General features: G+C 42.4%; 1 protein-coding gene across 2 annotated transcripts in view; it reads left to right on the forward strand.

Annotated features, from left to right (window-relative positions):
* The window catches only part of LOC139532110 (ATP-binding cassette sub-family B member 6-like), a 41354-nt gene that overhangs the window by 14732 nt on the left and 12944 nt on the right, over positions 1–13678 (forward strand). For both annotated transcript variants that reach the window (XM_071329266.1, XM_071329267.1), the window contains exons 8-10: positions 8082–8191; positions 9076–9141; positions 9936–10061. In XM_071329266.1, coding sequence (XP_071185367.1) covers positions 8082–8191; positions 9076–9141; positions 9936–10061 — 302 coding nt within the window. The remainder of the gene's footprint in view (positions 1–8081; positions 8192–9075; positions 9142–9935; positions 10062–13678) is intronic.

Consider the following 13678-nt stretch of genomic DNA (forward strand, 5'->3'; position numbering starts at 1 on the left):
TTCTGTAAGTCTTCACAAGGTTTTCACACACTGTTGCTGGTATTTTGGCCCATTCCTCCATGCAGATCTCCTCTAGAGCAGTGATGTTTTGGGGCTGTTGCTGGGCAACACGGACTTTCAACTCCCTCCAAAGATTTTCTATGGGGTTGAGATCTGGAGACTGGCTAGGCCACTCCAGGACCTTGAAATGCTTCTTACGAAGCCACTCTTTCGTTGCCCGGGCGGTGTGTTTGGGATCATTGTCATGCTGAAAGACCCAGCCACGTTTCATCTTCAATGCCCTTGCTGATGGAAGGAGGTTTTCACTCAAAATCTCACGATACATGGCCCCATTCATTCTTTCCTTTACACGGATCAGTCGTCCTGGTCCCTTTGCAGAAAAACAGCCCCAAAGCATGATGTTTCCACCCCCATGCTTCACAGTAGGTATGGTGTTCTTTGGATGCAACTCAGCATTCTTTGTCCTCCAAACACGACGAGTTGTGTTTGGTCCCGTGTGGCTCAGTTGGTAGAGCATGGCGCTTGCAACGCCAGGGTTGTGGGTTCATTCCCCACGGGGGGACCAGGATGAATATGTATGAACTTTCCAATTTGTAAGTCGCTCTGGATAAGAGCGTCTGCTAAATGACTTAAATGAGTTGAGTTTTTACCAAAAAGTGATATTTTGGTTTCATCTGACCATATGACATTCTCCCAATCTTCTTCTGGATCATCCAAATGCTCTCTAGCAAACTTCAGACGGGCCTGGACATGTACTGGCTTAAGCAGGGGGACGCGTCTGGCACTGCAGGATTTGAGTCCCTGGTGGCGTAGTGTGTTACTGATGGTAGGCTTTGTTACTTTGGTCCCAGCTCTCTGCAGGTCATTCACTAGGTCCCCCCGTGTGGTTCTGGGATTTTTGCTCACCGTTCTTGTGATCATTTTGACCCCACGGGGTGAGATCTTGCGTGGAGCCCCAGATCGAGGGAGATTATCAGTGGTCTTGTACGTCTTCCATTTCCTAATAATTGCTCCCACAGTTGATTTCTTCAAACCAAGCTGCTTACCTATTGCAGATTCAGTCTTCCCAGCCTGGTGCAGGTCTACAATTTTGTTTCTGGTGTCCTTTGACAGCTCTTTGGTCTTGGCCATAGTGGAGTTTGGAGTGTGACTGTTTGAGGTTGTGGACAGGTGTCTTTTATACTGATAACAAGTTCAAACAGGTGCCATTAATACAGGTAACGAGTGGAGGACAGAGGAGCCTCTTAAAGAAGAAGTTACAGGTCTGTGAGAGCCAGAAATCTTGCTTGTTTGTAGGTGACCAAATACTTATTTTCCACCATAATTTGCAAATAAATTCATTAAAAATCCTACAATGTGATTTTCTGGATTTTATTTTCTCATTTTGTCTGTCATAGTTGAAGTGTACCTATGATGAAAATTACAGGCCTCTCTCATCTTTTTAAGTGGGACAACTTGCACAATTGGTGGCTGACTAAATACTTTTTTGCCCCACTGTATGTAGATATTCCATAAAAAATAATCAGTTTCCAGCTACAATAGTCATTTACAACATTAACAATGTCTACACTGTATTTCTGATTAATTTGATGTTATTTTAATAGACAAAAAATGTGCTTTTCTTTCAAAAACAAGGACATTTCTAAGTGGCCCCAAACTTTTGAACGAATGAGGTTGTTCTTCTCAAACAGCCCCTTTACCCCACTTGGATTTTTCATCCAATTTTGGGGGGGAATTTCAAAAAATAATTTTTACAATTTTAGTTTAGTGTTCAATGTATTTTCAGTGTTATGTCTAACTCTGGCCTTTTCATTATGGGAGCAATGATAAATAATATTATAAATGTATTTGTTCATTTCTTTTTTAAACTATTGCGGTAATGTGAATTTTGTAAAGATTGTAGTGAAATGCATAATATCTGATCAAAAAACATATGAATAATTATGAAATAGATAAGTACAGATCCTAATCTCAGTGATCCAAGAGGACATTTCATGAAAAATGACAATTTTTGGAGTCAAATTTCAGCTAGTAGTTTACGTTTTTGATTGGTCAGATTTACATTACAGATACAGTGGGGCAAAAAAGTATTTAGTCAGCCACCAATTGTGCAAGTTCTCCCACTTAAAAAGATGAGAGAGGCCTGTAATTTTCATCATAGGTACACTTCAACTATGACAGACAAAATGAGAAAAAAAATTCCAGAAAATCACATTGTAGGATTTTTTATGAATTTATTTGCAAATTATGGTGGAAAATAAGTATTTGGTCACCTACAAACAAGCAAGATTTCTGGCTCTCACAGACCTGTAACTTCTTCTTTAAGAGGCTCCTCTGTCCTCCACTCGTTACCTGTATTAATGGCACCTGTTTGAACTTGTTATTAGTATAAAAGACACCTGTCCACAACCTCAAACAGTCACACTCCAAACTCCACTATGGCCAAGACCAAAGAGCTGTCAAAGGACACCAGAAACAAAATTGTAGACCTGCACCAGGCTGGGAAGACTGAATCTGCAATAGGTAAGCAGCTTGGTTTGAAGAAATCAACTGTGGGAGCAATTATTAGGAAATGGAAGACATACAAGACCACTGATAATCTCCCTCGAACTGGGGCTCCACGCAAGATCTCACCCCGTGGTGTCAAAATGATCACAAGAAGGGTGAGCAAAAATCCCAGAACCACACGGGGGGACCTAGTGAATGACCTGCAGAGTGCTGGGACCAAAGTAACAAAGCCTACCATCAGTAACACACTACGCCGCCAGGGACTCAAATCCTGCAGTGCCAGACGTGTCCCCCTGCTTAAGCCAGTACATGTTCAGGCCCGTCTGAAGTTTGCTAGAGAGCATTTGGATGATCCAGAAGAAGATTGGGAGAATGTCATATGGTCAGATGAAACCAAAATATAACTTTTTGGTAAACTCAACTCGTCGTGTTTGGAGGACAAAGAATGCTGAGTTGCATCCAAAGAACACCATACCTACTGTGAAGCATGGGGGTGGAAACATCATGCTTTGAGGCTGTTTTTCTGCAAAGGGACCAGGACGACTGATCCGTGTAAAGGAAAGAATGAATGGGGCCATGTATCGTGAGATTTTGAGTGAAAACCTCCTTCCATCAGCAAGGGCATTGAAGATGAAACGTGGCTGGGTCTTTCAGCATGACACTGATCCCAAACACACCGCCCGGACAACGAAGGAGTGCCTTCGTAAGAAGCATTTCAAGGTCCTGGAGTGGCCTAGCCAGTCTCCAGATCTCAACCCTATAGAAAATCTTTGGAGGGAGTTGAAAGTCCGTGTTGCCCAGCAACAGCCCCAAAACATCACTGCTCTAGAGGAGATCTGAATGGAGGAATGGGCCAAAATACCAGCAACAGTGTGTGAAAACCTTGTGAAGACTTACAGAAAACGTTTGACCTCTGTCATTGCCAACAAAGGGTATATAACAAAGTATTGAGATAAACTTTTGTTATTGACCAAATACTTATTTTCCACCATAATTTGCAAATAAATTCATAAAAAATCCTACAATGTGATTTTCTGGATTTTTTTTCTCATTTTGTCTGTCATAGTTGAAGTGTACCTATGATGAAAATTACAGGCCTCTCTCATCTTTTTAAGTGGGAGAACTTGCACAATTGGTGGCTGACTAAATACTTTTTTGCCCCACTGTAAGTGCAGGCGTGAGATGCGACTGACATTTCACCGGTGGGGAGAGAGCGCGAGAGAGGGGTGGACATGGAGGGTGCTTTGCTTGAAGCGCTGAACATCATGACATGACGTGAACTAGAATGTGCTTGAGCTATAGAACCCCACTGTGGAGGTGTCATAATTCCCATCAAACCTAGCGGTCAAACAGGGAAAGGGTTCCAATTGTTCACATGCGCCGAATATAACCTTACTGTGAAATGCTTACTTAAGAAAATATTTACTAAATAAACTAAAGTAGAAAGAAGAAAAAAACACTACAAATAACAATAATGAGGCTATATTCTGTACAGGGGTACCGATACCGAGTCAATGTGCGGAGGTACAGGTTAGTCAAGGTAATTGAGGTAATATGTACATGTAGGTATGGGTAAAGTGACTATGCATAGATAATAAACATTGAGTAACAGCAATGTATTTTTTTAATACAAAATACATATCTTCAGCTCTATTTACTCTCAGAATCAAAAATGCTAATTATCATCAAAGTAGACATCATGCAAGACTACAAATCCTTGAAGCTCCTGCAAGTCATCTCTCGCTGACACCTTTGGTAACAGGTATTGTGTATATTTTAAAACTTACACAAGACATTTCAAAGAATTGTCAATTTTAAAGAAATGTTGGCAATTTATTCATTGTTCAATTTAGCTAACATTAGTTAATTCAGAGATTCTTACCTTTGCCTCTATTCGGCAGTCTAGTACAGATCATTAAATTTGTAGTTCTTTATGATCACCACATTAGCAGCTAATTAGCATTTCATTTTTGGGTGATAAATACAGGCAAATATATTGATAAAGTCACCTTGTCTTCGAGAGATTTACACGGTAATCAAAACGTCACGCCAGGGTAAACCTACACGAATCACCACCCTTATTTTTTGTGTTTCTAAAATCCCCTATAAGAAAAATAAATGGTGGGAAAATTATTCTAATCGAATCACATTTTATTAGTCACATGCACCGTATACAAAAAGTGTAGACCTTACAGTGAAATACTTACTTACGAGCCCCTAACCAACAATGCAGTTTAAAAAAATACGGATAAGAATAAGAAGTAGCAGCGGTGTAAAAGAGGGAGAGGGGAGGCAATGCAAATAGTCTGGGTAGCCATTTGATTAGATATTCAGGAGTCTTATGGCTTGGGGGTAGAAGCTGTTTAGAAGCCTCTTGGACCTAGACTTGGCGCTCCAGTACCACTTGCCGTGTGGTAGCAGAGAGAAAAGTCTATGACTAGGGTGGCTGGAGTCTTTGACAATTTTTAGGGCCTTCCTCTGACACCGCCTGGTATGGAGGTCCTGGATGGCAGGAAGCTTGGCCCCAATGATGTACTGTGCCATTTGCACTACCCTCTGTAGTGCCTTGTGGTCGGAGGCCGAGCAGTTGCCATACCAGGCAGTGATGCAACCAGTCAGGATGCTCTCGATGGTGCAGCTGTAGAACCTTTTGAGGATCTGAGGACCCATGCCAAATATTTTCCGTCTCCTGAAGGGGAATAGGTTTTGTCGTGCTCTCTTCACGACTGTCTTGGTGTGTTTGGACCATATTAGTTTGTTGGTGATGTGGACGCCAAGGAACTTGAAGCTCTCAACCTGCTCCACTACAGCCCCGTTGATGAGAATGGGGGCGTGCTCGGTGCTCTTTTTCCTGTAGTCCACAATCATCTCCTTTGTCTTGATCACGTTGAGGGAGAGTATGTTATACTGGCATCACACTGCCAGGTCTCTGACCTCCCTATAGGCTGTCTCGTCGTTGTCTGTGTTCAGGCCTACCACTGTTGTGTCATCAGCAAACTTAATGATAGTGTTGGAGTTGTGCCTGGCCGTGCAGTCATGAGTGAACAGGGAGTACAGGAGGGGACTGAGCACGCACCCCTGAGGGGGCCCTGTGTTGAGGATCAGCGTGGCGGATGTGTTGTTACCTACCCTTACCACCTGGGTGCGGCCCGTCAGGAAGTCCATGATCCAGTTGCAGAGGGAGGTGTTTAGTCCCAGGGTTCTTAGCTTATTGATGAGCTTTGAGGACACTATGGTGTTGAATGCAGAGCTGTAGTCAATGAATAGCATTCTCACATAGATTCCTTTTGTCCAGGTGAGAAAGGGCAGTGTGGAGTGCAATAGAGATTGCATCATCTGTGGATCTGTTGGGGCAGTATGAAAATTAGAGTGGGTCTAGGGTTTCTGCGATAATGGTGTTGATGTGAGCCATGACCAGCCTTTCAAAGCACTTCAGGGCTACAGACGTGAGTGCTACGGGTCGGTTGTCATTTTTTCAGGTTACCTTAGTATTCTTGGGCGCAGGCACTATGATGGTCTCCTTAAAACATGTTGGTATTACAGACTCTGACAGGGAGAGGTTGAAAATGTCAGGGAAGACACTTGCCAGTTGGTCAGCACATGCTCGGAGTACACGTCCTGGTTATCTGTCTGTGAATGTTGACCTGTTTAAAGGTCTTACTCTCATCGGCTGCGGCGAGTGTGATCTCACTGTCTTCCGGAACAGCTGGTGCTCTCATGCATTTTTCAGTGTTATTTGCCTCAAAGTGAGCATAGAAGTAATTTAGCTCGTCTGGTAAGCTCTTGTCACTGGGCAGCTTTCGGCTGTGCTTCCTTTTGTAGTCTGTAATGGTTTGCAAGCCCTGCCACATCTGACGAGCTTCAGAGCTGGTGTAGTACGATTCGATCTTAGTCCTGTATTGATGCTTTGCTTGTTTGATGGTTCGTCGGAGGGCATAGAGAGATTTCTTATAAGCTCCCGGGTTAGAGTCCTTGAAAACGGCAGCTCTACCATTTAGCTCCGTGCAAATGTTGCCTGAAATCCATAGCTTCTGGTTGGTGTATGTACATACAGTCACTGTGGGGACGACATCATCGATGCACTTATTGATGAAGCCAATGACTGATGTGGTGTACTCCTCAATGCCATCGGAGGAATCCCAGAACATATTTCAGTCTGTGCTAGCAAAACAGTCCTGTAGCTTAGCATCTGCTTCATCTGACCACTTTTTTTATTCATCAAGTCACTGGTACTTCCTGCTTGAATTTTTGCTTGTCAGCAGGAATCAGATTTATGGTAATATTTGCCAAATGGAGGGCGAGGGAGAGCTTAGAATGCATCTCTGTGTGTGGAGTAAAGGTGGTCCAGAGTTTATTTTCCCTCTGGTTGCACATTTAACATACTGATAGAAATTTGGTAAAATGGATTTAAGTTTCTCTGCATTAAAGTCCACGGCTACTAGGAGCATCACCTCTGGGTGAGCATTTTCTTGTTTGCTTATGGCGGAATACAGCTCATTCAATGCTGTCGTAGTGCCAGCCTCTGACTGTGGTGGTATCTAAACAGCTATGAAAAATACAGATGAAAACTCTCTAGGTAGATAGTGTGGTCTACAGCTTATCATGAGATACTTTACCTCAGGCGAGCAATAGCTCGAGACTTCCTTAGATATCGTGCACCAGCTGTTATTTACAAAAATACATAGACCGCCGCCCCTTGTCTTACCAGACGCCGATATTCTATTCTGCCGGTACAGCGTATAACCAGCCAGCTGTATGTTGATAGTGTCGTCATCCAGCCACGATTCCGTGAAGCATAAGATATTACATTTTTGAATGTCCCGTTGGTAGTTTAATCTTGCGTGTAGGTCATCTATTTTATTCTCCAAAGATTGCACGTTTGCTAGCAGAATGGAAGGAAGTGGGGGTTATTCGATCGCCTACGAATTCTCAAAAGGCAGCCCTCCTCTGGCCCCTTTTTCTCCACCTCTTTTTCACGCAAATCACGGGGATCTGGGCCTGTTCCCGAGAAAGCAGTATATCGTTGACGTTGGGCTCGTTTAACTCGTTAAAGGAAAAAAAGGATTCTGCCAGTCTGTGGTGAGTAATCGCAGTCCTGGTGTCCAGAAGTTATTTTTTGGTCATAAGAGACGGTAACGGCAACATTATGTACAAAATAAGTTTAAAAAATAAGTTACAAACAAGAGCAAATAAACAAACAAAAAAACACAATCGGTTGGAGACACGTCAGCCCTCTTCTCCGGCGCCATTTTTTTTTTACCATTTCCTTGTTTGACCACTAGATTTTATTGTTATTATGGCTCATACTGTGGTACTCAATAACTAACATTATAACTTTACAGAATTATATAAACATAATAGATCGGGAGGAATATTTTTGGAACTAAAAATAACATTCATTATTAACCGGTTCTCAAGATTTTAAAAGAATGGTTATATTTCGGAACACAAGAGATCAGTTTCCTTCTTCATTTTTTGTTCTTTCGGTTTTTGGTTCTGTTCCCTGAACGGGTTCCTACCCCTGGTAATAACAATGTAATATTTCATAATGGTCCATCAATATATTGCTCCAGCCCTTACCATCATCATCACGGAATGGAGGACTAAGTACAGGCGAGACATGAACACCCAGGACAACAACGCCAAGTCCAAGGCAGTGGACTCCCTGCTCAACTTTGAGACGGTACGGAGATGCTCCCATTGACTTATAACCTCAATACTTGGGTCGTGTTCATTAGGACTATGGTGGAGAAATCACAAGATTAAGTTATAATACTGTTATTGCATCAAAAAGTTGTTTTATGCAATAGAATAGGGTTCTATTAGGACTCGCTTATCTGTGTCTGTGTGAACTGAGAGGAGGAGCCTTTGATTTATGAATGGTTTGGTGATTAATTCCTACAGCATGCATTTCATAGAATGAGTTGGTGTTTGTGTTAGTGTTAAGTACCAAGGAGAGATGGCTTGGGTATGAGAGGAACCTTGTCTTAGGGGCCAAACTCTGATTTCTGTACAATAAGAACAGTCTACACGACAAATACTATTTGGCTGGGGGATACTCCTTTCTCTTATATCAAGTCTCACCTTGTGACCCATTCCACATATCTGTTGTTTGTCATGTAGATTAAGTGGGTGTATCTTTGCAATAAAATATCTTTGTATTCTTTGTGTCAGGGCTCACAACCCAACAGTCAAGAGTGTTGGGTTGACCAGCCTTGTTATTGCAGAGCACTTGTGTGTGTGGTGTGACCTGCTTTCCTTATTAATAAGTTCATAAATATTTTGTTTAAGTACAACTCTGACTTGTGTGATACGTTTGTCTCTCCTCATTTGATAATAAAGAAATAACCACCACATGACACACAACGGAAAATGTTAAAAAAAAAAAAAGTTTTGCAACAGAAAATGAAAAGTAAGTCCACGTAGTCTCTCTCTGTTTAAGTCTGTTGGGTGCCTAATGAACACGATCCAGAATCCCCACCTGGCACATGAAGCTGTCCACAAACACATTACATTTTGCAGTTTCAAAGTTGCTTCACGACTGCGATTGTTGTGTTTTTCCAACAGGTGAAGTACTACAACGCAGAAAATTATGAAGTGGACCGTTTTGAGGACGCCATCCTGAAGTATCAGGTAATCTAGACTATAGATGTCAAACGCTGAAGAGTTGAGAATGTAGATCTGTGTAAAGTTACACCAGAGTGCTTGCTTTGGTTATTCAGGTAGATGTGTTTGACCACCTTAGATGCATGCATAGTTCGAGTTTCTGCAGACCATCTCTACCCCCCCCCCCCCCTCAGGAGCATTTACTCCTGAGATGCTGAACTGTTGCACCCTCTATAACCACTGATTTATTATTTGACACTGCTGGTCATAGAAGAACATTTGAATGTCTTGAAGAACGATCTGGTCTTAATGGCCATGTACTCTTATAAAGCACAGCCATAAGGGGACTGGCCACCTCTCAGAGCCTGGTTTCTGCCTAGGTTCCTTCTTTTCTATGGAGTTTTTCCAAGCCAATGTGCTTGTACATCTGCATTGTTTGCTCTATGGGCTTTTAGGCTGGGTATCTGTATAAGCACTTTGTGACAACTACTGATGTAAAAAGGCCTTTCTAAAATACATTTGATTGAAATGTTGATTGATTGAGCCTGCCATTATTGATGATGTGCTATGATTTTAGAACGGCCACCAGTAGGCATTGCTCTTTACCTTTTGTAAATCTGTTGGTTCCAGGTCTTTTTGACAGCACAAGCAGATCTGGGACCAGGCAATAACTCTATTTATTATAATGTTGTATTTATGGTCTGCATAACAATGACCATAGGAGTTGGCAAGACGGCACAAACAGATCTGGGACCAGGCTATAACTATATTGATTGTAATGTTGCATTTGCGTTCTGTCTGTCTGTCCCCTCCCATCCTAGATTTCAGAATGGAAGACCCAAGCCTCTCTGGCCTTCCTGAACCAGACCCAGAACCTGATTGTTGGCTCAGGCCTACTGGCAGGCTCACTGCTCTCTGCCTACTTTTTCCAGGAGGGCAAGTTTAAGGTACTGAGCTCAGAGTGCTTGCTAGCTTAAGGGTCATTCCACCTCGAAAAGCAGAAGAAAGAGGATTTTGACACCCACTATCTCAGATTGTGCTGAAAACTACGTCTCTCCCGAGCCCGTACGGGAGTTGTAGCGATGAGACAAGATAGTAATTACTAGCGATTGGATACCACGAAAATTGGGGAGAAAAGGGGGAAAAAACAACAAAAAAACAACTGAGACATAAACTGAACAAGTTCCACAGACATGTGACTAAGAGAAATGGATTAATGTGTCCCTGAACAAAGGTGGGGTAAAAATCAAAAGTAACAGTCAGTATCTAGTGTGGCCACCAGCTGCATTAAGTACTGCAGTGCATCTCCTCCTCATGGACTGCACCAGATTTGCCAGTTCTTTCTGTGAGATGTTACCCCACTCTTCCACCAAGGCACCTGCAAGTTCCCGGACATATCTGGGGGGAATGGCCCAAGCCCTCACCCTCTGATCCAACAGGTCCCAGACATGCTCTTCGCTGGCCATGGCAGAACACTGACATTCCTGTCTTGTAGGAAATCACGCACAGAAAGAGCAGTATGGCTGGAGGCATTGTCATGCTGGAGGGTCATGTCAGGATGAGCCTGCAGGAATGGTACCACATGAGGGAGGAGGATGTCTTCCCTGTAACGCACAGCATTGAGATTGCCTGCAATGACAACAGGCTCAGTCCGATGATGCTGTGACACACCTCCCCAGACCATGACGGACCCTCCACCTCCAAATCGATCCCGCTCCAGAGTATAGACCTCGGTGTAATGCTCATTCCTTCGTCAATAAACGCGAATCCGACCATCATCTCTGGTGAGACAAAACCGCGACTCGTCAGTGAAGAGCACTTTTTGCCAGTCCTGTCTGGTCCAGAGACGGTGGGTTTGTGCCCATAGGCGATGTTGTTGCCTGTGATGTCTGGTGAGGACCTACCTTACAACAGGCCTACAAGCCCTCAGTCCAGCCTCTCTCAGCCTATTGCGGACAGTCTGAGCACTGATGGAGGGATTGTGCGTTCCTGGTGTAACTCGGGCAGTTGTTGTTGCCATCCTGTACCTGTCGCGCAGGTGTGATGTTCGGATGTACCGATCCTGTGCAGGTGTTGTTACACGTGGTCTGCCACTGCGAGGACGATCAGCTGTCTGCCCTGTCTCCCTGTAGCGCTGTCTTAGGCGTCTCACAGTATGGATTTTGCAATTTATTGCCCTGGCCACATCTGCAGTCCTCATGCCTCCTTGCAGCATGCCTAAGGCACGTTCATGCAGATGAGCAGGGACCCTGCGCATCTTTCTTTTGGTGTTTTTCAGAGTCAGTAGAAAGGCCTCTTTAGTGTCCTAAGTTTTCATAACTGTGACCTTAATTGCCTACCGTCTGTAAGCTGTTAGTGTCTTAACAACCGTTCCACAGGTGCATGTTCATTAGTTGTTTATGGTTCATTGAACAAGCATGGGAAACAGCATGGGAAACAATGAAGATCTGTGAAGTTATTTGGATTTTTACGAATTATCTTTGAAAGACAGGGTCCTGAAAATGGGATGTTTATTTTTTTGCTGAGTTTATAATACTTAACATCCTATTTGGACCATGATTCTTCCTAACAATGAGTAAGACATGAGGAATCCAATGAAATGATCAAAAGCCACACACGGACCCCCCACATCACACGGCAACAACCAGTATCAGTTCTCAATGTCTGACAAATAGTATGGAGCTGTGGCTTGGAGTATTGCTTCTTCATTCTATGTAATGTATTCACTGATTACATGTTTTTTCTTCTGTTCAGAGAGATTTGTTATTTTAGTTGATTGCATTATTTACAATAAATTAGTGTGAGAGTACCAGGCTTTGCAGCTGTTCCTGCTACTGCCACAACCTTTTATCCATTTTGCTGTAAATTTAAATAAATTGTGTGGTCATCTTCACAATTTAAGCCAGTCCTCCATGAAAGCAATTTAGTGTGCCCTTCTCTTAAGCTTAATATGTGTCCAGGAAACATATCTTCTGTGTGTGGTTTATTCCCTTCAAAAAAGGTTAGTTGGACCATTCCATGTGAACAAGCAAACCATTAGGCTACATCCATTGTAATGGTTCCAATGTTATGACCTTTAATGCTTAAAGTCCCAAATATAGTGTTTGCAATGGTATTGGGTTGGGCTGGGATTAATGGTCAATGTCACTAAACACACTACCTATAGAGATGTTTTCTAATAATTATATTGAAAAACATACGACTGCCATGCAAGGGTTTATAATTGTATTATTTTGTTAGGGTTGTCACATTTTAGTCTGCCAATTTCTCCGTTATGGGCTTGACGGAAAAGTCTTCATATGAGAATTGCGCAATACATTTTTTGTACAATTCAAGAAGAGTTGGGTTAAAGCATTAGGTTACCAAGAGAAGGACAAACTGAATTGCTTTCATGGAGGACTGTTTTGGCCACACAATTGTGACTAGTTTCAGGAAACTAGGTGTATGTCGCACGTCACTACTTCACAGGAGCGCCATTTGTTTGTTTTAAATCAAAAGGCATTGTTTTGGCAGAAATGCCTTCTGGAACATGTGAACTTCCATGTGCCTTAATAACAAACTTGTATGCCATCAGTAAATACAAATACAATTGTTAAATTACGAGCCTAGTTGGTTTAGCCATGGAAAAAGTCAGCAACCTTCCTGCTAGCCATGATTGGCTGAGATAATGAGCTGGCTGGAAATGCTGAGAGAGGATTGGTCTGTCATGTAGCGCTATAATTTGAGCTGGTCAGTATGTGTAGGTAATCCTTTCTCATGCTGCTTTTTAAAAAAGATATCATGGAGTAGACCTGCATAATTGTTGCTCTCCACTTTCTGGAGGACCGAGAGTATGATAGCTAAGGAGAAGGAGAAAATTCTGGCGTTTGATTGCAAATATGCAGACGGGGACGAAAAGAGAACACTGAAGGCTTTTTTTCTTTGCTACTTTAGGTAGAAAATACATTTTCCATCATGAGCGAAAATACTTTATTTTCTACCTAAAGTGGCAAAGAAAATGTTCTGATCAATTTATTAAACACGAGACCAGCTAAATTTATAAATGGTGTGGCAGTAGCAGGAACAGCGGCATCTAGTGGGCAAAAACATGGTACTTTTACAGATTTGTGGTAAATAACGCAAGCAACTTCAATGCCAAATTTGACTTTATACTGGTTGGGGTGGGATTGGCGTGGGGTCTGTGGGTGGCTTTTGACAATTTTATTGGATTCCTCAGGTCTGAAGAAAGAAGTTTGGTCCAAATTGAATGTTGGGTAGGGGAGAGTGGGGTAAGTTGTGTCTAAGGCAGTGGTTCCCAAATTAGGGGTCGCCTAATATTAAAATGGGGTCGCGGGATATCCTGAAAAAAAAGCAAATATATACAAAACTATATATGCCTTCGGAAAGTATTCAGACCCCTTGACTTTTTCCTAATTTTGTTAGGTTACAGCCTTATTCTAAAATGGATTAAAAAATATATATATATCCTCAGCAATCTACACAGAATAACCCATAATGACAAAGAGAAAACAGATGACCACACCATTTATTTTCATCAAAAGTGATTTATTTTCTACCTAAAGTT

This window comes from Salvelinus alpinus, chromosome 10 (genome assembly GCF_045679555.1).
Source record: "Salvelinus alpinus chromosome 10, SLU_Salpinus.1, whole genome shotgun sequence".
NCBI lineage: Eukaryota > Metazoa > Chordata > Actinopteri > Salmoniformes > Salmonidae > Salvelinus > Salvelinus alpinus.